The sequence below is a fragment of the Poecilia mexicana genome, unplaced genomic scaffold, assembly GCF_051168715.1.
Source record: "Poecilia mexicana isolate PSO_F unplaced genomic scaffold, ASM5116871v1 scaffold_13, whole genome shotgun sequence".
Lineage (NCBI taxonomy): Eukaryota > Metazoa > Chordata > Actinopteri > Cyprinodontiformes > Poeciliidae > Poecilia > Poecilia mexicana.
The window spans coordinates 11,145,027-11,170,562 of NW_028263382.1; the positions used below are offsets into that span (position 1 = coordinate 11,145,027).

The 25,536-nt window shown below is 36.8% G+C and overlaps 1 protein-coding gene across 1 annotated transcript in view; it reads right to left on the minus strand.

The window, feature by feature from the left end:
* gbe1b (glucan (1,4-alpha-), branching enzyme 1b) overlaps positions 1-25,536 on the minus strand; it is a 106,666-nt gene that overhangs the window by 23,193 nt on the left and 57,937 nt on the right. The window contains exons 13-14 of the mRNA XM_088011660.1: positions 12,422-12,606; positions 5,897-6,027 (exon numbers count right to left, since the gene is read on the minus strand). Of these exons, the coding sequence (XP_087867786.1) occupies positions 5,897-6,027; positions 12,422-12,606 (316 nt within the window). The remainder of the gene's footprint in view (positions 1-5,896; positions 6,028-12,421; positions 12,607-25,536) is intronic.

The following is a 25,536-nucleotide window of genomic DNA, read 5'->3' on the forward strand; positions in this document are numbered from 1 at the left end:
GAAAAAAAACACACACACAAACTGGGTCTTAAAGAACTTGGAATTGCTTGAAGAATACTCTGATCCAGGTTTAACCAGTCCATACATTGCAATGTCTTATATCAGTAAATATTGTAAATACTTGACAGATTGTCAAATGTGGCTCAGAATAAGCCCTCTAGCATAGTTCTGAGTCTGAAATTGTCAAAATGCCAGAGGAAACAAGTTGGTCAGCAATCATTAAATAGTTTTTTTAAAGTCAAATCCCTTTTATTATTATTTTTTTGAGACATACCTGACTCGTATCCTATCAGAATCAAACTTCTAGGTTAAGTAAAAATAATTTTAGATCTAAAACTGTCAAAGCTATGAATACTTTTGGGCTTAACTTTAGATAAAACAGGGCCCATAACAATGGCTTAGACTTACTTCATTAGAGAAAGTCATGCTGACAGCACAGACTTCACTTTAATGAGAAATATTGTGACAATTTAATATCTTGAGATCTCATTACAACCCAAGTAAAAAGTCTTTAAATAAATTATTTTTTTATTGCAGTGGCATTATCTCACACTGAACAATTTTCTGCATTTCTCTACAAGTGAACTTGGGATATGTATTTACCTTCCTTATATCCTCTCCACTGTGCACTGCAGCAACATAAACTTCAGTTCTTATTTAGCTTTTCTTAATTAGTTTTTGTTTTATCGTCTCATTTTTGGTACTGGGTTTTATTTGCAGTTTTCTCCTCCACTCAAAACAGGGGCAGAGAAAAAAGGGCGGGCAAAACACGAAGAAAAACTTTGTGGTTTGGGATTTTATCTCTGGACGGACGCATCGACGAGTAATGGCCTCTGTATACAGGATGCCCACGCTTCCCAGCTTGTTTTAGTTCTTTGCAGTTCTAGTTGTTGTGAACTTTTTAAATTATTGCTGTCTCAGAGACGATATTCTACTCCTTTTCTAGTTTTGAGAAGCTGCTCAGAAAAATGATCCTGTGTCACACCATATCAAGTAAGCTACACTTTTCTGTTTTAAAGGTTTCTACACCATCTCAGCAACTCAAATTAGAAAAATGGCCTTTTTTTAAAAAAAGTTTTGCTACATTTATACGACTGTCAACCATGATGAGAAAAAAAAAAGTTTCTTTGCAAGGGATTTTTTTCCACTCTGCACCTTTCCCAAATTAAAGACTGTGTTTAGATAAAAAAAAATAACAGATGATTACGTAACTGCATTATAGGATGAATGCATTGCAAGCTTTTTCCCCTTATTTTTACCAGGCAACTTGCACTTTTTAACCAAAAAGTTCTTGTACACATAAACAACTCTCCGCTTGGCGACACCATACTTAACGTAGCTGAATAATTAACTGCAGAAGCTCCACAGGTGAGAAATAACACCTGGAGACCTGACTTAAAAAGCAGGCAGCATCCAACATGTGACAGAAAGCAACAAAAAGAACATCAGTGATGTGTTTTTCTTTTCTTTTTTTACTCCGGAGGGACACTCGGTTATTGTACAATACTTGCTACATTGCCAAAGGAAACATTATTCCTTGGTGGATCAATTTTCAGCGGCACACAGCATGGTCAGCTTCATTTAGCCATTAGTTCCAGATATGGCTGCAGAGCAGAGCTCCACTGCGACATCCTGACCCTCACACAGGTAGAAGAAAGTTTAAGTATACGACAGCTGAGTGTAATGAAAAAGCACTTTTGGACTCTTTGAGCTTGTCTTGTTTACCTCCACTGCCTCTGAGTGGCACTTTCATCTGTCTTCTCCCCTAATTGGATCCTCTGCACACATTCCCATCGGAGGATCTGCATCTCCTCATACACGCAGCGCATTTACCTTGCTCACACACACAGCACATTTGCCTTTATGTGTTTACCGCCTCTCTGTATAATGACAGCCGGAGCTTTGCCCTCACATTTATTTGCATTTCCTCTCAACTCACACCCAGTGTCTGAGACCTCTCCTTAAACATCAAAAGAAGCACCAGGAGGAAAATATGTGGTTCTATCTAAATGAAAATAAATCCTCAAAAACGATGTTAGAGACACTCTGCAGCTCGGCTATTAGCGCTTTGCCCAAAATTCACCCTCTCGACATCGAGCTAATAACACGAAGCAAAAAGTACAATTATCCCACATCAAACAAACTTACAAAGTATCAACCAATGCCTAGCAAAACTATGTACATCCCTTGAAGTTTAGTTTTGTTACGATGAAATCACAAATGTCAGACTGTTTTTTTTTTTGTTTTTTTTTATGGGCATTTTATCCAATAGAGCAACAGAAAGTATATAATTATGTTATGGAGGAAATAAATACAGGACTTTTTTTGCCTCTCTGTTTTTTAATAAATAAAAAATATAATAAGTGTGGAAAGCGTTTGTCTTCATTCCTTGGTAGAACTATTTTTTGCTGCAATTGTAGATAGTTCCCAAATTGCATTTTTGCTGCATCCTCTATGGGACTTCTTTTAGGATTCTACCAGCAATGACCACATAAACAACATTGCACAACGATGGATCTCTAGAACTCATCCAATGTTACCACTGACTTCTTGGTAACTTCTATGATTAAATGCTCTTCTTGTCTGACATGCATCATTTTCCTTCCACCTCAAAATGCAGTGCATCGTGTTGGTCTATTAGATGCAATCGCCATAAAACACTCAAGTTTGGGGTTGTGACAGAAATAAAACATGAACGTTTCCAAGCCTTATAAATATACAGCATTTAATGTGTTTCCGCTTTACGGAGCGATACTAACCTAATTACCTTTAATCTAACTTTCAGAAAAAAATGTATTAAATGCCTGCTTGAGATCATTTACGTTTTCATTGATATTTAAATGCATTTTGAAGCTTTTGCTATGGCATCGTTAGAAAGGGGGGGGGGGGGAGAGATGCTCTCGCTTGCGACATGGTCTTAACTCATCATAGATTAGATTGAGATTTTAACTGCCAGCATCCAGAGAAAAACAAGCTTGGGTTGCATTCTCATTCATTATCACTGTATTTTAATCACAACCAAAGAAGCAGCACAGCCTCCTGTCCACCAGGGAAACTGATGGTGTGAGATGTAGTCGGCCTCATAAGGGAGCAATGTCCGCGATGAAAAATACAGATCTGTCAGCTTCCTGTCCCCCTACACATTCCTGATCATTAGGCCTGCTGCAATAACAACTGGGGGACTCATTAAATTCCTGACAGCCAATGTTGCTAAACAGAGTCTTTCTGAATCAGTGGGCTCTGATATTATTTCTCTCTAACAGCATAACAACAATGCAATAAACAACCAACTCATATTCCCCCTCAACAATTACGACACAAAGTGCCAACCTCGGAAATGGGGGAAGGAGGGGGTGGGAAAGTCATTAAAACTGTGCGTCTTTACAAGTCTCGTTTATTTTTAACAGGGCTCCCGCAGAGTGCTTAAAGCTCTGATCCACTTCTCAGCCTAGAGTCTTCTCAGGGGACATTTTTAGTACCCTAAAATGTCTTGTGCCCCCTGTCAAAATGTAGGAGTTTAATTAAGAGACAAGTCAAGCTCTTAAGATCATCAAGAGTGAATGTGAAGATTAAAGGGGAGCTTGATGCAAATCTGAGAAAGGAGCACAAAATAAATAAAATAAATCAAAATCATGGAAGTTTGGTCTGTGAATATTTAATAGAGAAGGGTTTATAGTAGTGGAAAAAACCACAACCTTCATCAGTTCAACTCTCTTACATCTCAGTACATAATAAAAATGTTTCGCTCTTTAGGTTACATCTGACAATATCTATAAGTGTAGAAAGGCACGTGAAATCCACATTTCTCTGTATCTTTCTGGATGCACTGACAGTTGTTAATCTGTTGGGTCTTGTTGGCTTTAGGTTAGCATTTTCTATATATAAATAGATACATTTTATTATATCCTCATAAAACCAAGAACTAAAGGAGAGTTCGCAGTCTTCTTCACATAACCGCTTTTAGCATCAAGTAAGGAACGAAACTATGATGATTGACACATTGTTGGTGTAAGCATTTCTTGGAGAGTGCTGACAATAAGAGAAGTGAAGACTGTATCAGCTGCTACATTAGCAATTCTGTAGCATTTCCCAATGCAGCTGATATAAGTGGAATGCGGTTATTACTTTAAATTTATATTATATGTATAATGAGGCATCATTATCTGGGGACTTGCATACAGTTTTCACTAAGCCACAGAGTTCCTTAGGTGTACAATAATATTTTCTAGCAGGTTAAGGAGTCCACTTCTCCGTGTGTGGATTGTTCATTTGCAGCTTTCCAATTTTCTGTCTCCTTTTATTATCTTGGCAAAATACTGTTAGCAATTTTCTCAGGAAGGAAATGAATAAAATAAATAAAAAAAAGTGTCACAAATATAATGCATTAAAAGAGGTAAGTCAATAGCAGTGACATTCACAAGTCACTTTTTTCCAAACCCATTTCAGATCTCAAGTCTTTAAAATGAGCAGTCTGTCATCGCTTTGCCCAAAAATACAGAATCACTATAAGCTTAGGAATGGAAATTATTATCGTTAAGTTCAGTTATATGCAAAACCTTTGTAATTTTCAGAGCATGCAATTAAACATGCAAAACTTTATCAACTGCTGTGAATGATTTGGAATAGAACTATAAGATATTACATTAAAATAATATATGCCCTACTGATAAATTGTAATTATTACCAAGGTATAGTACACATGTGAATGTTTATTAAAATAATAATAATAAAAAAGGTAAACACTCGTTGTTGTTAAACCTCTAGAAGACACAGACAGGACTCAATTTAGTTCTTAAAAAAAACATTTTTGCAATAATGTTGTTTACATGAGTCCACCACTATACAGTGCATTATATAGAATTAATAGATTTTTCACTCCTTATTATGAGTGCACGGATTTGCAAGATTAGGAATCTGTTTACTAAGTCTGTATTTAAAACCATTTCTTTCAATTCTGAAGAGTCAACCTGTCTAAAGGTGTACCGACAGATTATCAAATGGAGAGTGAGACATGATGTAATAAGGGAATCAGAGGGAATACTGAATTTCTAAAAGAAATTGAAAGTTTTTCAAAATAAGTGGAGAAAAACGGAAAGTCTCTGTTAGTACCTAACAGAGAGAGAAGAAGATGTTGAAGGCATGCTAAGTTCATTTTGTTTAGAAATTACCCCAAGCTATTGAATACAGAAAGATATTCAAGAGATCATAATGAATTAGGTTATAAAAGGCAACATTTCACAAACATCCCTGATTAACAAAACAAACGCACCTTTTATCAGGAGAATTTGTGCGTCTGCGTTAGAGTTGCAGTCTGCAGCTCACATTAAGCGGATGCTCACTCAATGGTGGGATCAAATACAAATAAAAAAAAGGTAGAACCAAGCATTACCATGACAACCTGTCATATGTTTACTCCACAGTAACTCAGAATGAACACATTAATTATTTACTCAGATGATTTACCCCTACAGTCTAACTCTCACCTTGACTGCATAATATAAAGATTGTTCATGAGATTCTGGTCCCAGAAATCAAGCCCGAGTCAAGTCTCAAACATTTAAAGGGCAAATCTAAGGCAAATCTCAAGTGTTCAGAGCATCAGTCTGTTGTGCCTGAATACAAGTATAAATTAAGTCCCGAAGATTTAAAGGGCAAAATGAAGACGAGCCTCAAATCTTGAGAGCACGGGTTAACATCTAGGGTCTTTTCAGCACAAGTTTGAAATGTTCTTTGTACAACTAAAGTGAAACTCAACTAAGCCCCAGACTCGAGTCACCGTCTCTGCTAAGAAGGCTATTATTGCTGTTAGTAACTTTAGATTGTGTGAAAGAAATTTCAGTGTCTGGAAAGAAAGTAGACATGACGTGGCATATCAGAATAAAAAAAAAAAGGATACTTTCCTGGTGCTTCTACACCCACTCTGTAGTCCTGGAAGCTCTTGTTGGGGTGGAAGTTGAAGATAAAGAGCACATTTGCCCTATCAAACACAATGACCTTGTCCCCTTCATGCTTGGCACTGACGTAGGCCTGGAGGAGGAAAAGCGAAGGGAAAATTAAAGTTAAGTATTTCTTCATGAATAGTCATTACCTCTCTCATACTGGATTTAAACAGTTATAATGGGTCACATTATATCAGGGGAGCACAGATATGCAAAAAGAATGAGGCGCACTCCCACATCAAAATTTCAGGTGGCTCTCATCAGCGGAAAGCAGCGGCCCTGATGGTGTGAGGCAGACGCTGTCAGCTTTAGACAGCTGCGTGTGATAAAGGCGCCTCTCTCTCCTCCGGAGTAAGCAACGGCTAACGTGTCATTAGCAGAGATTATCAATGTCACCCAACCTCCTATTTTTGGTGCCTTGTTCCCCAAGCCAATTTCAGGGCAGCATATTCACGGCTGAACGAGATGATAAGCACCCCTGCAACTGGACCGGCAGAGAGGATGGAGGTTAAAGAAATGAGCTGACAGCCTGGAGTCGCTCCATTTCTCCAAGAGCTCTGAAGTAATGCCAACTTCGTCTGGCTGACAGCGACTGCTTTGGAATTGCAAAATAAAATTTAGCTTGCACCTAGCAAGCAGTGGTCAAATAAACCCCTGTGATTCAGTTTTACATACGTGTTAAAAAAACACGTAAAGAATCGTCTACGCTGCTGTTCAGACTAGTTGCAAATATATGTAGAATCTCTTGTTGTTTGCTTACAAAATCCAAATTATGCATTAGATTTCTACAGCAATGTCCCCATGAGATAAACAAACATATGTTTGCCTGATATCAAAGTGAGAAATTCTAGTCTGAAGTTAGGTCTCGGAGACAGTCGAGTTTCTGTTTTTGTCACTGCCTGCAGCGCCACACTGACCTGGAACAGCTCTGAGTCGATCTTAGCCATGGAAAGAGAGCAGGATAAATCCCCATTTGTGAAGTCAGCACTCAGGAAGATTTTTTTTTTTTTTTTGGAGGTGGCGGGGGGAGGAAATGGCTCAAAGAATGTCCACAACCCTTCAGTCTACTCCTCTTCCCCCACTGTGACAAAAATTTAGCCAGCTGCAGATGCTCTCAGTTTAAGAGAGAAACTTAGTTAGACTTTTTTAGGACAACATTTCCAAACATCTCAGTCATTTTAACAGCTCAAATCCTTAACGTGGTTTGGTGCATTTCTTATTTGACTGTGTTTGGAGTAAAGCATTAAAAGCCCCATAAGTTTGCCAATTTTCTCACCCGATCTTTGCATGAGTTTAGGATTTTTTTATTTTTTATTTTTTTTTATGGTTGTGAGAAATTATCTAGAAAGGAGCTGATTACCTAATTACAATGAGACATCTCGAGATGAAATGTCAGGGTAATGTTGTCATAGTGATAATTTCATTGGGTGATTATCTTGAAATATGATTTTTAGCTATTTGTTTCAATTACACCTTCATTATATCATGTTGGGATGAGGACATTTTGTCACTGGAACTTTAATAATGCATCAAAATAACACATCAAGTAGGGTAGGGTTACCAAATACTGAGGACAATTAGGTAAACTTCCGATTTGAAAACCATCAAATAAATAAATAACTCTGACGCACTGTTTCTCTCATTATTGCATTTAGCAAACGGAAATCCTTTTTGTAATAGTAACTGACTTAAAACAAGAGAGGCTTGGTCTGATTTATCTTCAGACGGTGAGAAAAAGGTCTCAGCCCGTCGAACGTGGACGCTGGAGTCCATTTCTCATGGTGTTCTGGTTTTTATTGGCATTTCTTTCCTTTGTTATAAATCCAGCACTGGTATCGCTGCATTGACAGAAGTTTCAGTTCACATCCACAGTTTGGGCCTTTGAAGCTCTACATCTCTGATGTTTCCACAAATCACAAAGTCTCCCTGCGTGTTTCCATTTCCCCTCAGTTCATTTGCACCTGAGACAAAGTGAAAAAAAAAAAAAACTGCTGACAAATCATCCTGTGCTCCTCCTTTCAACTACAAAATGTCCTTGGATCAGGCCGGCACTGAAATATTGAACCAGCTGAGCTATAGAATGTATCTAATAAATGCAATTACCTTGGCAATGTCATTGATAAGCCCTGCAGAGGATTCAGACTTATCTGGTTATTACAGCTGAATCTCTGAACATTATTGGCATTATCTGTGAATGATGTTCGACAAAGTCTTTTTCTGATATTGTATTAGCCCCTGAATAAATGAATAAGACTTTTCTCAGCAGCTGCTCTGCAGAGTCTGACGCAAAGGGTCAGTTACAGGAGCTACGGCAATAGAAATATTATTTCCCGCTGTAGTTTGGTCTTCAGATAATTTATTTAGTCTGTTATTTGTATGTGCTGTAATATTTCCCAAGAGTCCACTTTAATGCCACAATCTTAAAGCTATAAAGGTAGAATGTTTTGAATTATTCATTCTAATGTATTAGTTTATGAAAAGATTATTAGATCAGATTTGTTTTGCATTTCAAAGCAAGCTATGTAATTCTTGTGATCCATTACTATAGGATTGCTTTTTTAATATCTTGAGGGCATACAATACTGAACTATAACTGAGCAATTCTACTTTGGAATAACAGCGCAGTAATTACAGTGTCTACATCAGAATTTAACACAGAGCATCCTTTACAATTATTTGCCCCCTTTATGACCTATTAAAGCAGTGATTATGATTTCTTTGGGGTATGAATATATTGTGAGAGAAAATGTCTGCAAAGGAAGGCAGAGGTGTGTAGTTATATAAAGACTAATCTGAAATATTTACTGTCTTTTTCCCATTTCTCTTAGCTTTCCAAAATACACAACAGAACATAACATCCAAGTAAAGTAAATGTACATTGATCCCCTTAAATCAGGAAATAACTACAAGTGCCTTATTTACACTTAAATCAATAGTTAGATTGTTTAGCATGGCAGTGAATAGGCTGGAAGAGGAGTAAGTTTACTATGTAACCATGCAAATTCAGCAGGACAAAAAAAGCTCACCATTGGTCCTGTGGCATTCCGGGTCATAAAGTCTTGAGAACCCCCCCACCCACCCCCCTGGACCAAGAGTTTTTGCTCCAGGTTAATGTGCTTTTTCAGCCATATCAAGCGATTTTTTTCAAGCAATTTTTCACATCACTTGAGTCGTGATCAACAGCCAGATGTTACTAAAAATTGCTCCTCATGAAAAATGACGCCAAAGATGACAGGAAGTAGTACCAGGTGTATGGTTTGTTTTTGTTTTTCAGACAGTGCAGCTTGCTCCACCAGAGTCCTCACAGCATGGCGCAGCTCATAAAAAGTCGTGTCATTCAAACGTGCTGAATCTCTTCTGTAAAATCAGCTACTGCAATTTCCACAAAATACAGCATATGTATGCTCTTCTAAGTATAACGGCTCTGTCGCGCCAAAGCCTGAATAAGACGCCGAAGTCTCCCCTGACGCTGATAGATAATGAGTGCCACCGCCACGGCTAACATATCAATATTTCAAGTAAATGTTTACATTCGCCGCTGCCATGATTTTTAATGACTTATCGCATGAACAAGCTCATTCACATGAGTTTAATTAAATTTCTTACTTAATGGAAACACAATTGCGAAATTGTGTATTTTTGACAATAGAAGAATATAGACAAAGATCTGTGCACTTTTCTACTGGGAACCCATACTGCTGCCATATGCTCCCTTGTAGTAAATATACAAAGTAATTGGTTGGGTTCCCTTACACAGATAAATGTTTACTATTCTGAATTCTAAACTGACCACTCTGTATTACATGTGGTGCCTTGAGATGTCATTTGTTGTGAAATGTTATATAATAAAACTGAACTGCATGGAATTGGGAAAGAGTGTAGTAACCTGCCAGGCAGACAGAGCAAAAAATAGGAAAAACTTGCACATTGCTAAGCTGATAAAAAAAAATCCAATGCAGTATTCTCCGTTCTCATCTGATTAAATGAACTTTCTCAAGACGTGATAGAAAAATGTAATAGTATTAGAACAGCAACGTTTCCAACAACAACAAAAACAAAAAAAACTTTGTACAACAGGATAACAGAAATGGGTCAATGTCTACTACAGAGTAAGGTTAAGTTTAGAGGGCCAATAATCAGAAAACTATTCAGCTATGCTCATATTTTAACAAGAAATTATTACAAACAGGTTAAAGTCATCCAAGAAAACATTCCAGTTCTCAGCATACTTCACTAAACTTTCTTGTAGGAGTCTCTGAAATGCCTGGCTCTAATTTCCAGGTCATTTCTGAAGAACCCAGTGGCCCTGCTCTTTGTTCCGCTACAATATGTCTTTAGCACCAGCTGTGTCTGCTCTGCTTCCCTCTGTTTAGCAACAATAGTAAATATCGCATCTGCAGTTAAGTTTTCCACAGCCCAATAACCCTGCTGGGCAATAAAAACAGCTTAGGGGTCGACATTAAATTGAACTAAATTTACTTTGATTTGCAGTTTGATTTGGAAAACTGCCCCGCTGTTTGAAGAATCAACATGAATTTCTTTTTCACTGCCTTTAGTCGGCTGAGGTGTCAATAAAGTGACTCGGAGACACTTTGCTAGTGATGTACGACCCCGCTCTCCCCCAGATCCCTGAGCTTCACACACAAAAGCACCTAGAGGCAATTACAGTCACACACCGTTACTATATAATTTGGCAATTATTTTACACGTGACTTATTTTACAGATGGTGACGTCTTAACGGTGTTTTGTGGAGCTGTCAATTACCGAACCATTTTACACTAAAAACACGGAAAGAGCCAAGAAAAACAGCCTCCAGTGTGTAGCAGGTCAGCACTCGTGCCAATGATATTTGTCTTCTTTGCCAGGAGCGTCCTCTGGGAACAGCATTTCATATCACTCTCCCAAAAGGCTCCTTCTCCTCTCCCTCACATCCAAAGCTCCGTCTCATTTACTTCCATGGCATGTAAGAAGATGCACTGTTTAATGTTAGAGCAAAATTCTGAAATAATTCCTCTGATCTAAGCATGTGTGTAATTATGCTGTGGGATATTTCTCAGACTCTGCTGCTTTTAATCCATCTGCAGGTCAGCATGAAACATCAAAAGGTGGATTTTGTTTTGAGAACCGTTTCCGAGGGATATTAGGGGTATTTTGTTTTCCAGTCTCATCTAAAACCTGTTAGTCATGATTTTGATCTGTTTTATTCCCTTATTTGTCTTCAAACTACTCCAAGAATTAAGTTTTTTTTAAACTTAATTCTTAAGTTTCAATTATAGGTAAAGATAGGAGTTCAAAAATGCAAATGCAATCTATTACTGCTCAAGAGGAGAACTATAAGAAGATGCAAGAAAAACAAGTCATTTTACAAAACAAGCTCCATTTTTGAAGCTTTTATTTCTGCATGCTATCTGAAGAATAAATTTGTTTGTGGACAAATGTTTGCTAACAGTTTTAATCTCTAAATAAAATTTCAGCCTTTTAATTTGTTTTGTGTGTCACTAAAGGGGGAAATTAATGATGTGTTATTACCAAACAACCAAAAAATAATCAAAGTAAATCACAACCAGATTGTTTTTTTGTTTTTTTTAAAACGTAATTTTAAGACACACTTTTCTGACACAGAGCCACAAACCTCTAAACTAAAAGGTAATACTAAACATGTCTGATGATATTTTAGGTGGAATCATACAGTCCCATTGACAATGACAAAAAAAAGTTTACTTAGAAGAAATATCTCATGGTACAAATGGTTGAGATAATTAATAAATAGTTGAAAATGGCAAGGTTGTCTCCTCCCACCACAATCAGGCTTTGTTCAATACATTTTTTTTGTTGCAGGATTTTGAAACAACTTGAACCATATCTTCAAAAGAAGGAATAATCCAAAGCTAACGAGGACCCAACAAAGTGTATGCTTTATGATTCTTCCAAAAAAAAAAAAAAGAATCCTGTGTTGTGGTGAACACTTGATTATGTGGAGAAAGTAAGACTTTCAGCTGCTTCCATTCACTGCAAAGCCTGCTAATACAAAGCATTCAAGGTACTCAGCTGCTAAAAGAAATAGGGAAATTGATCAATGCCAGTCAGAACCAGAGCAGAAATTACATCTACCGGAATTGTATTATATATAAATTTTTTCACGCAAATGAATGTCACAAGCAGCCATTCAATACTGGGGCGAATAATAGCCTGACTGGATTTTACAAAGAGTGTTTTAAACAACTGGACAGGGTGCCAGTCTGTCAAATCCAAGTAAGTAGTTTCACACACTTGTCTTTCTCCTCAACACTGAACACCCGACCATGTTAATATCCACCTTTTGAATCAATGTTAAAGCACTGATGCCTGTGTTTAGTGTTTTGTACGCATCACTTAAGAGGGTTCAGAAGCCTTTCTTTATTTTGTAATATTTTTCAAATTCTGTGATTTTATTATTTAACCCTGCACAAAAATTCGAGAGGTCAGTGTGTGTTGTCCTTACAGGTTGAGCCGCCAGCCAGCCATACTTGTCTTCGGTGCGGTTCATGTCCCGGTCAAAGGCGTAGAGCTGACAGTAGCGGAGATGATCCATATCCACCAGGTTAAACTGCCGCCGGGCATAGTGGTAGCTCTGATTGTTGCCTTCTCTGGGGAAATCCAGCCACTCAGGATGGCCAAACTCATTTCCTGCAACACAGAGAGTGTTATTAAAGAGCGCACGTAATGAAGGGAAAGGCGAGTTGGCTTGGAATTAGCATACTCTCGTGTCATGCTTTATGAGGTTCTTTTTCCTCTGAGGTTTTGTGAAATTTTAACAAGAGCGAAATAAAAAGAGGATGAGATCAAACACACAAAAATGGCAGAGAGTTTTTGACCTTTTTATCACCCCCAGAGGTTAACTCATCCCGAAAAAAACAGTAAAAAAAATGTGACAGTCTTGCTGCAACTTTAGATCTTGTCCTTACTTGGCTCAAACTTAAAAGGAAAACTACAAAAAAGCAGAAACATTTAATTAGAGTTACTGTAGATTTACCAGCCAAAACCTATCCTATATATATGTTGTAATGAATTGAGATATTTTTGCAAAGCTGAGTAAAGTTCAGGTCTGTGTTGCAAATTAGGAGGTACCCTAAAGAACATTGCTGTTTAAGTTAAAACTACCGGCACAAAGAAATAAAAACTGACTCCAGAGTACAGCTTTGAGTTAATTCAAAGAAACTTAAGAAAACCTTTACATTTTCTACCACTTCCCATGAGTTCATTGGTTTTTCTAAAAATCTGGTAATTAGGAGAAAGGGAAAGCTAAGCATGTGAATAAAACCTTCAGAAATGGTTTCATTATTTCATAAATCTAGATGCACACTGCGAAGGTATGCAAAACTATCCTGTCATGCAAAGAGATGAGATAATGAATCCGTCAGTGAATGTCATGAAACATCATAAAACATCGGTCGGGATAATTGAATTCCCAGTAGAGGAAGAAACAGACAATAGACGGAGGAGGATGCAACCACAGTAAATAAATAAATGAAAATGAAATAAGAAAAACACAGTAATCGGATGGAGTGGAACTGACGGGTGCCGACAGCAAATTCTAATGAAAAACATTATGAAGGTGTTAAAGAAGTAGCAAACAATAAAAAAAAATAAAAAATAAAAAATGGACTGCCGACAGAACAAGCGCGCTCTGCAGCCGTCGCCTCGAAATTAGGGCAGCGAAATTGTGAAGGAGGAGAGACAGACGTGAGGAGGAGAAGAGAGTAAGGAGGGAAGGAGAAAGGAGAGAGAGCCGATTTTTGTGACATGTGCATGAATAAAAAACCTCCCACACAACGTGAACGTGGAGTTACACCTCAACTCCAGCGCCTACAATCTAGACTTCTTCCCTTCACTCTCTCCACCAGATGATTGTGTTCATCATATAGTCTGGCATTCCTGCAAATATTTTACATGAAATAGACCAAAAGACCTCTGTATATTATAAACAAAAGCAATTTTTCTGATGTCTAGACGTTTTATTTAAGAGGGAAAAATGGAGACAAAATTATTTAGCAGCAAAAAAACTGTTGTAGGAATATAAAAAAAGAGTATGGAATAATTATGTATGCCATCTCAACATGAACTCACTTCCCAGGAAACATTTTTATATTACATGCACAGTTTGTACATTTGTTTATTTGTACTACTTATTTGCACATTCTTTATAGAACTTGAATATGTTTTATTTAATAACTGTACAGTCTTATTTCTTAGTATTTTTCAGAGATGGGTGATAAGAAATTTAAATTAAATTAAAATGTTCTGTTTTTATACAGTGATCTTAACGTACAATAACAAAAAAAACAACTTTGCAAGCTATTTTAGGCAACTGTTTGGCTCTAGCTGCATGTCACTACAGTCGCCGTCCCACAAACACAAATACTGCAGTTAGAAAACATACATTTTGAAATGTGCGTCTTTGGAACACCAGTTACAAAGAGAGAAGTGACTTTGTTGTCTACATTCCACCAAGTAAAAGCATCGTCACAATAAATTCAAACAGTAATCATGATGATGAAAATGTTCATGGCAACAATAAGTGACACGATAAACACCCATCCGTATTTGCTGTTGTCCATTATATTTTACCTTTGTGTGAATCTACAAGCTTCCTTTTGATAGTCGCTTTGCTGCTGGTACACCTGAATTTCCCCACTGAGTGAGAATAAAGGATATTTCTATTCTATTGCAACATTGCATATTCTTTCCCTCCAATCATCCATAATGCATTACCTTTAGTTGACTGTAACCTTGTGTTCTTTTGTTCATGTGTGCAAGCCTTATTTTGTTAAGCATTAGACTTAAAATTGCAGGCTGTTCAAAACAGATATGTTTCTTTTCCATTTTTCAGAATGGCTATTTTATATTTCAATCCTTATTTTATTTTTCTTCTAACATACAACTCAGGTCATTTTTCATGCCAACCAGACAGATGCCATAGCTGATTAAGGTCTGCAGGACTCCAGTTTTGCCACAGATTAGCACACGTGTGGAAGCATACAGCATAACAAATCTGCAAACTGATTTTATTATTTCAATCTGATAAATAATGGCCACATGTTAATTCAAATGTAAAGTCAAAACTCAAGTGACCTTCCTGCTTTCCCGCTGACAGAAAATCACTTTTTTTTTCTTTGTAATGATCACAGTGTTGTAGAACAAAATTTTAATCAAAAATACTGGAGAGTCAGCAACTTTTGTGACTTTCCTACAATCAAACTATGTGGTGCACTCTTAAGGTTTGGACTCGCACCAAACCATGTATTGCACTTGTTAGTAAATCAATACGTAAATAGGTGGTAATTGTTATGGGACCTGGTCAAAGTTGTTTTTGCAGAATGAAGAAGCTCCGCTCAATATAAGGCTGGCGGTAATTACAGTTGGGCTCGAAAAACAAAAACAACTAAGACAAAATATAGAGATTCTACAAACAAAGTGAGTATTATACCCATTTTCTCTTATTGCATCAACACAAAATTAGTGAGCTAAGAGAATCCAGTGGGATTTTCCCTCCATAGTTATGAATAAGTGTGGTCATCTCTGTGCCCATCAGATTCATGTCTGGAGTGTTCTCACAATATCTGGTAGGAAGGATGCTCTTAATAATTGGAAAGTCATTTCACCTGTTCCCACAGCTGAAACTACATATTTACAGACATAAAGACACACTTTTGCAAGTCAAGTCGGATTTAAGTTTTGCTGTTTTAGGTCAGTTACAACAAATCTATTTGTTTGTGGCAGCACAGCGGTGCAGTTGTTAGAATGAATACAGTACAGAATAGGCAGTGTGGCAACATGTGTTAGCATGCCTCACCTGCTTTGTTCATCACAGTTCAAGCTCTTTAAATCTTTTACAAACCACTGCTTCTACTCTGTTGTTATTGGAAGTGGGTATGGGGACATCTAGAATACATGCGATTATAGTAATTTCATGTTTAATGATGACTTCCGTCCATCTCTCATTTGAAAGGCATGGTCTCTTTTTGTCATGAGGTGTGGTTGGTGGCGGTGAGAACGACGCTGAGACCCACATGATGATGGTGATGATGATGATTTAATAAAGAGAGCTCAAGCACAGTCCAACACAGGCGGCATGGCAGAGAGTTAGCACACAGCTAATTACCAGTAACAGCTGAAAAACTGAGGACTGAATGAGAGAGCTAAACCAACACAGGACTTTACAGTTCAACTGTGGTGGCAGGCAGACAAACGACATTCGACGTACGTTTGACGAGGACCCGACAAGAGACAGAGACAACAGGTGGACTTAAATACACATGGGGTAATCAAGGGAACGAGACACACCTGGGAACAATCAAGGGCTGAGAGGACAACAAAAACTCAGGGAAACAGGACTAAACACGGAAAATCGCAAAAATAACTATACAGGAAAAACACGGATCATAACACTTGTCTTTTCCATTTTGGAGAGAGGCTAAGGGAAACGGGTCTTTTGAATTTTTATTGTCAAGGGAAGCAATGAGTGATGGATTAGAAAGAGGTTCCTAGAAATTATAATCAACTTTAAATTACAAAATAGAAATTGTTAGTGATTCCAATAACTAAGGCTCTATAATTATTCAGGACATAGAGATGTTACTGCAAAAAAAAACAAAAAAAAAAAACAAAAAAAAGCATATTTTATTTGAAGACTTTTGCACCTCTGTACCAGAGATGTCAATAAATAAAATGTGCTGCAATTGGAGTTATACGGCGAGTTATTACATATACATATTAAGGCATAACTTAGTAATTGCTGTGACTGCAGAAATAGTACAAGGAAAAGAAAAATACCAAAAAAAAAAAAAAAAAGCTTTATGCATGTTACGGCATGTTTTTGAGAACCCAAAATAAAAGAGCCATCACTGAAGTCTTCATTTTCAGACCAAAAGACCCTTTATCTGCTCACAAGTCAAACCAATATTCCATCCAACAAAAACATTCAAAATTGTTTCGCAGTGAATGTATTTTCAACTGAGCAGATTGAACTGAGTGCTGATATGCACGGCTTGATATTCGCTGCCCCTGCAATATATATTTGGAACAACTTTGAGTTATATGGAAATGACAGTGCTGTAGATTGCGCTGTGACAGACAAGCCCAGGCAGTGGAGGAAATTGTTGCAGGCCGGTGGTGCAACAGGCATATCTGTGCTGCACAAGGTACATCAGGAGGTTGGAGATGGAGACTTAATATGTGAAAGTTTTACAAAATTGATCTACTGGATGGCTGATATGGACACTGCATTTTGGCCACAACAAGCACAACCCTCTCCCGACTGTGTCATTTCAGAATGCAAAATCAGTTTAGTTTAGTCTGCTGGTTTTCTTGTAAACATGTGCCTGGTAATTTTACTTACACCCAAATACAACAGATATGAAGTTGCAGCAATGTTTTTCAAAATAAGGGGAAATCTGTGACGTGTTCTCTCAAAATTTGCTCACCGTAGATTCCATACTCGCATCTTACATTTAGAACAATAAAAGCCCAGGTGGTCAAAAAAGTTTAGAATCTTAAAGAACGATGATTGGTGCATAGTCATCAAGAAAATTACACATATCTGAAACAAGCATCATCTCTGGCTCAATCTTTCAAAAAAAAATTGAAAGTAATGCATACTTTCGTAACTTCCCATAATGTCAATAGTCAGGCTTTCACAGGTTGCATACCAATGGTGGAAAATGCTGCTGCTCCATTTTTTTTTTCTTTTAAACTGGAACAAGTAAACCTGAACACATTTCTCCAGCCTTGGCATTAATTCACTTCACTGGCTCCTAGTTCATTTCAGAACCCATTTTATAATTCTTCCATTAGTTTTTAAGTCTTTTAATAATTTTCCTCCTTCTTATCTATCTGAACTGCTGCATCCATATGTATACCTTCTCACTCCCTCGTGTCGGTAAACCAGTTGCTTTTAACCGTTCCAAAGGCAAATTTAGAGGTGACAAAGCTTTTGCTGTGGGAGAACCAAAATTGAACAACGCTTTGCCTGTCAGCCTGGCAGCTTCTCTTGTTGTTGTTTTTTAAATCTCGTTTAAAAACTATTTTTTTACTCCCTGACTTTCAACCCAGTGTGAGACCCTGACTCTGACATCACAGTTTTTACATTTGTACTTGCTTTATTTGTTTTTGATGTTTCTTTTGTTTTATAGCATTTGTGCACCTCTTATTCTCTGGCCTCGGTTAGCCTTTTATGTTTAGCTTTGTTGTTTTATTATTGCACTTTGGTCAGCCTTGCTGTTATTTTAAATTGCATTATGAATCATATAGCATGGTAGGTAATCTTTTGGCATTGCTGTGAGGGAAGAAAGGTCAAACTCCTTTCAGATTTATTCAAGTTTTGAATGAACAATTAATGTTACAGCAAGTATATAGACATATAATTTTGTAATACAGTTACCATCTGTACTGTTATCTGGTCTTATCATGAAAAGCAGCAGTTAAATCTGTGCTTTAAGCACAGGGAGGCTCATGTGGGTTTGTTGCGAGACTATGTGTGCAACTTCAAGGAACAAAGCTTTGGCTGCAGGTAAATTGTTGCGGTATAGCATAGCAAAACAAAACCATAATTCTAAACTAACTGGGTCACAGTTTAGCTAACTTTCTTCTTCTTTGTCCGTTTTGATAAATTGCATATCACTCTGAAGCTCTGACATGTCCTGATATGATTCTAGCTGAATTGCTCACTGCCGCAGTTATAATTAACATTGCCTTTTGATTTCAACAATATTATTCCTCAAATTACTTGGTTACTGTTTTGTCATTTAAAAATTTACTGAATTTTTATTGAGCATTAAAACAGCACGATGCAACTTTTATAAAACTTTTTTTTTTTTACATATTTCTTGAAACTGTCACTATGTCGTGACAGTATGGCATGAGACACAATCTGTGAAAAAAATTCAACTCCTCTGCCTTCTCCCGGTGCTAACTAGAAACAACTAATCAGAGCCAGGAGGAGGGCTTAGAGCTGTCAATCACCTGTCAGTGTGTCGTTGCCATTTCATGTTATGAATCGTCAGCCTAGTTATTATGGCCAATGATGATGACTGCAGGTAAACTGTCTTCCTGTAAAGGTAAGTTGTTTCTCCAAAATTTGCACATTTAGCAGTGAGAACATGAGGTAGACTGACAGTGCTAAGACCCTCCTCCTGGCTCTGATTGGTTGTTTTTGTTTGTCTTGGCAAACCAGGAGCAATGCGTTTCTTCAGACGACAGTAGTAGCTCAGGGAGGAGGAGGAGCAGACTGATCTTTTCACAGATTATCTACTTCATAACATGCTACCATGGTATGGTGACGGTTTTAACAAACATGTAAAGAAACAGTTGTTTATTTTAAAATAAAAGGTACATACTGCACTTTTGAAACAAACAACATAAAATACAAATAACATCACAGACTGAACAAAGAAGCATATGCAGACCATACATTCACAGCAGAATATAAAAAATTGTAAAATTCATTTTAAAACGGCGATTAGGAGTGAATTAATAAAGTGAAGTAACTTTCCTCGTTTCACTCTTGTAAACCAACTGATTATAGAGATTATTTTTGCCATTAATCTCTATAAATGTTAACCTGCTCGTCTCTTTACAATACCTATCTGAGTGGATAACATTTCATTGGTTACCAAAACATGAGAAATCAAGATGAATGTGGCATCTATATTTGAAACAAATGCTGAAATCTTGTTTTGTTTGGTCCTTCTACTTTGTCTGAAAAAAGCATTATTGCAAAAGCCAACTCAGACAAGAAATGTTGCCTTCTGAAAAGAGCATTCCTGCAAGCATATCCAGAATAATTAAAGGTTTCAGAAACGAGTAACGAGTAACAGTTATGTTTTACGATCTGTGATAATTCATTTGTACATGATGCCCTGGTCTTTCCATCCCTGACCACATTCTCAACCTACAGAAATAGTAATTTTTAAATTACTATTTAAATTGTGTGCAAAATACACAATTTGTAGGCCCTCAGTAATTGAAAAGTGCAGAAAAGACCACATCAATAATAAGTTAAATTACATTTTACTGTCATTTTATGCGCGTAACAGTGGAGTTAATGAAGCAGCAAAATATGCTGTTAAATGCAATATTTAATTCCTTTAGATCATCCTCTTAATCTTTGAAAGATGAAGGTCCAGCTATGATTATATGCTCCAATCTAAAATGTTGTGTAATGACACTGGTCCACGAGTAGCAAGCACAATTCGCACAAAGCATCATGTGTAACATGAGAAGGGCTATAAATAAAAGTTTCTATTTTCCCTTTTACTACTAATATATGACCCCTAATCTACTGTTAATAATCCATAGAACATTGGCAGTGGACCAGGATTTAGTCCAGGATGTTCCCGTCACATCCTTACATTTTTTCTGCTTCATTTATTAAAAGTGAATCCAGTGATAAGATGATGGATGGGGCCAGGAAACATTTCAATCTCTTCAGTTTCTCACATTCTAGCTCAATATTATCTAACCACTTCTTCTCAAGTTCCATGTTTGGATTGAATTTGTCACATTTGGCATAAAACTTTTTAGACATCATTTTATGCAGAACGAAGTTGCATCATTTGACCAAATGTAAATAATGTCCCTATTCCCAAAACCCAGTTACGCACTCTGTTGTGACACTCTATTTAAGCCCAACTTCCTAGAACCATATCAATCATTACCTGTTTCTCTCCTCAAATCAATTTCTGTCACCCCAGTTAAAATAATCTCATTTTACATTTGGAGACATAACCACTCTTGACCATCTAGACTGTGATCACAATACATCAAGATAAAGTAACTTCTCCTTCTACTACTGAGCTAAATTTATTTTAAATTAAGAAACATAAAACAACGTATTCATAGAAAGTAGATATCTCAATAGATTTGATTTCTGTGTAAAGAACACAAGAAACTAGTCTGCTTTCCTCTCTTCAAATCGGAGAACTAGAGTTAGACAATACTACTCTGTTTATTTTGCATCACAACCTGAAAATGCAAAGAAGAGAAAACATTCTTTGAAAGAAAAACAAACCAAAAAAAAAAAAAAAAAACACTACTTTTTCTCATCGAATAATACCAGTCAAAGTAAGCATTGTATTCCATGGGCTAAGAAGGCTTTTACATACACTGGAACACAAAGAGAGGCATAGAATAATGTTTTCAAACTCTGTTCTAGATTTTCCACTCGAAGTAATACATTAAAAATGAAGTGTACGATCACCTCAGGGAACTCTGCTAAAAAAAAAATACACTCAGATGTCAAACATCAATATGAGGTGTTTAATGCATATTTCATAACTTTACTGCATCCTCTATCACACTGGCTTGTAAATATCTACAGTACGTTTGAGTTCCTACATTTCCCAGTATTACTTTCAGCATGCCCTAGGGAAAGGGTCTCTGTGTTGCACTGAGTTGCACATTGTACATCTCGAAGTGAGAGCTACCACAAAGGCATTGTCCTTTTTTTTTTTTTTCTTATATAGAGAAGCGAGAATAAAATGGATCAGTTCTGTGGTGTGTAGCTCAAACTACAAAAAAAAAAAAAAAAAAAGCTATCACAAAGTGACTTTATATACTACTGATGAAACTCCAACCGAAAAGCAAGGCACAAATGCATTACACAGGTATTCAAACATTTTCCATAGATATGAAGGCCATCCGGGGTCTATCCATTTGTGATGCAATTCAGAGCAACTTCTGAACATGAGGTCCTCTCAAAATTGCAAAAATTATCAAAGATTATGTACTATTGAGAAATCTCTATAAAACATTGCAGCCCTACAGGTCAAGGGAGGAAGAATGGGTACCCCTGCACCTACACAACTCATTTTACTGGGATTTTATTTATTGTCAGTGACTAATAGAAATGTGAATGTTTTATTTGTCCATTGAAATAGTTAAAGTACAATTGAACAGATGGCAAATGCATACATTACTTAATGGTATCTAAATATTACCCTGCAGACTCTGTATTGTAGCAAAGCCATATCTCTACAAATGCTGGCTGAATTGGCATGCAGTGTGCTGCAGGTGTTTATTTACCCATGAGAGGAAATTTGATGACACCATTATCTGGGCCAAAACTTTTTCCCCCCTTTTGACCTGTAAATGTACCGACATTCACATCTGTTTTCATAATGCACACATGCACTAAGATACCTGGAAAGGTTTCAGAAGGATTATATCTGGTTGACGTGCACAATGCACAGCTCAGTGAAGCAATTTTACAGGTGATCAGACCAGGAAATAATGCAATCATACAGCGGGAACAAGAATGTTGATTAGTGCATCTTCCATCACTACATATGAAGTCAAGATACTGCCTCATAGGCCAAATTTAACAATCATTAACAATGATCTTTTTTCAAAAAAAAAAAAAAAAAAATTATATATATATATATACATACACACACACACAAGTTAGAGTCTAAGTGGTGAATCTTCAAAGTCAAGTATTCTTATTTTTACAGTGAGAATTGAAGTCAAATCAAATCTTTAGATTAGACATGAAAACATGTCTAAGTCAAGTTTTCAGCCTCGGTTTTGCACCCAAGTGCGACTGGTTCAAATCTCAGACTTCCATCTTAAAAATCACTCAGACCATTTTTTTTGACTGGCGTTCAAACAAAAGTCATTTCACAGATAAAATAAACGTAAGGAAGTCTTAATGGAAATAACTTAAACTACAATTTATGTCACCTGCTGGAAAGACCTGACCTGAAACATGCATGGATCAACAAACAATAAAATCTCACTGAATATTCACAATGGATATTTTTTTTGCAGTAACTGTGGAAATAAATAAGGGGTTGGCTTTTGCATAGTGCTGCATTTCAAAGTATGAAACTGCTGCATGAGGGATTTTCCTTTAATTAGTTAGGAGCGGGCCTTGTCATATCAATTTTTTTTTCTGCCATAAAAGGCAAAAGGAAGCCAGACATACACACACACACACATTCAGGAAGAAAAACAAAAAGGTTTAAGACAGAAAAAAAAAAATCTCTTTGCAAAAAACACAAAGCTAAGATATAGGCCAGAGCTCTGATAAGCAGCTCTTTAAAAAGCTACACTTCATTAACAGCACATGTTCGCCGAGTTCTTTCGTCCGTTTCAATTTTCAGATGTTGTACTTCCTAAAGTCCAGCCAAGATGATTGCTTTGCTTTAGAAGTTGATACGGCAACCCGTGAAAGCCTTTGACTCCTTTTTTGATTTCAGCTTTAAAGAACTACATCTGACACGCCTCCATTAGGCAATCATTTCCCTCTTCGCTACAATAACACGGCACAGTTCCTCCCATCTGCCTGCATTAATCACCGTAATAATCACCTTCTTCTGCCTGCCCAGAGCAGAAATAAAGCAGACAGTGTATTATACTGTCCAGGAAGAAGCTGTGATGGATTCTCACCCTGGTGTACACATAAATAAAGCCAACATTAGATATTACTAGCATCGCCACCAGACATATAACACCAGGTGTTTTAGTGCGATATAAAATGATTGTTTGTGATCATTAAAATATCATTCTAGCTTTGTTGCAGGTTCCCAAAACAAATAAGTGTAAATATGTTACACAGTAGAATTTTGTTATCAGTTTTATTATTGTCTTTTCAAGCAAACCTGAGGAATTGTTTCAATCTTTATCTGACAACTCATGTTCTTGTCAAAGTACTAAGTATGTATTTAGTTTGGAGCTTATCTACAAAAAAAAATAAAAATAAATAAAAAAAATAAATAAATAAGAAAGTGTGTCTTTGTTTGTACTAAAACATCTTTTGGGAAAAAATAAAAAATAAAATAAAAAAATCAACCAAGAATTATCTGACAACTTCAGGGGAGATACAGATAGACGGTGAGATTGGGCAGCTTTTTATCACAAGGTTAAGATCCCAGTTAAGTAAACATGTCTAATTCAAATTTAAGAATAAGGAGCTTTGTCTACATAGGCAGCGCTTTGTGGTAGCAAGCATTTAGGCTTTCTGGAATGGCTGGAAGTATAGTTTTTGATGAGGAAATGATATTACAACATGGCATAAAGCTCAAAAAGTCAATTTTACCTAATACCTCCCCTCTAAACCAAAACTAAGAGTTGCCTTCACTTAAAATGAACTGGAACATCATTAATTTTTGTCTGCATTCCAACTTTTAATTACTTTTCTTCATTATGCCAATGATGTGTGATTTGTTTGGTTTTGTTGTTTTATATTTTCATCATATAAAGCACTTTGAGTTGCCTTGTTCCTGAAATGTGCTTTGCAAATATTCTTGCCTTGCTATGTAGTACCTAACATTTTCCATTGTAACTTTAAAATACCACAAAAGTAACGCAGCACAACAAATGTAAACTGTTAATTAGAATTTCTGGCAGTTTGTATCTCATTGAAAATGGTACTTAAAAGTGTGCTGTCTGTTTTTGTGAAAATGTTTCATTCCCAAATCAATGTTCAAATTTTCAAGACAAACTGAATAGAACATTTATAAACTCAGTCTTTCCACAGCTTACTTCACTCATCTTACTTCAAAATAAAAGTCTCACGGACAGGATGTAAAACATATAGCACTCCTTTATATGCAGTGTTTGCTTCTTCTTTACTTGACAAAATGAACTACTGACATCAGCTGAATAGTATGAATTGTCAGGGCAAATATCACTTTGACAGTGACAAGTATAATACCTCATTAGCCCCCTAGTTAATAATACTCTAAAACAACATCTTTAATGAACAATTGAAAAATGTCTTAAAAAGATTTTTTTTTTTCAAACAAATGGAAATTTGCAAAATAGACCTGTTGGGCAATAATGCTACTTAGATTTTTTTTTTTTTTTGTCAGTTTCAATAAGAATCTAAATAATTATGCTATTACAGGTAGAACCAGTTATGCCTCCACATAGTTATGTCAGACAGCATTTCAGCTGGCACGTCCCATTACTTGTCTGCACAGCCCTGCATCAGTTAACCACCTGACAGTGACACAGTCCCCTCAGTAATTAGCAGCACAAGAAGGAGCCAAGGATCAATGAGTTTTCCATTGGAGGGATTCTGGCAAAGGAAGATCAATGAGGGGATGAGAGGGCAAGAGTCACAACAGGTTTTAGATGCAGTGCAATACAACAGCAACAAAAAAAAAGCTACAGATGTTATACTCAAATTATTATGAATTGTTTTAGATTTATCTCTTGTTATTATGATAATGTCTCTTCCACTCCCAGTTTGCACATTAAAAACAAACTGTTCCTGGTTAAACAGCAGAGGCGGGACGGGCACACTCATCCGAATCCCCAAGCAAGCAAGAACAGTCAGCTCTAAGAGGGATTATATATTTGAAATGTATGAGAAAGAAGAGCCGGTTTTCAATTCACTCTTCAAGGCTGCAATATAATGGCTGCCTGTTGCACTGTAGTCCTCTGTGAATGCAAAGAGGTGGGAGAAGTTTCAGCTCACAGACTTAGACTGTAAATCTGCAAGGTTATCTTAAGTCTCCGTGAGCCCTGAAAGTCAGGAAGTGAGAGAACTTTCATTTTGTCCCTGTTGATGTAATGATAAACCCACTGAAGCATTTCATTAGCGCCACGCCACTT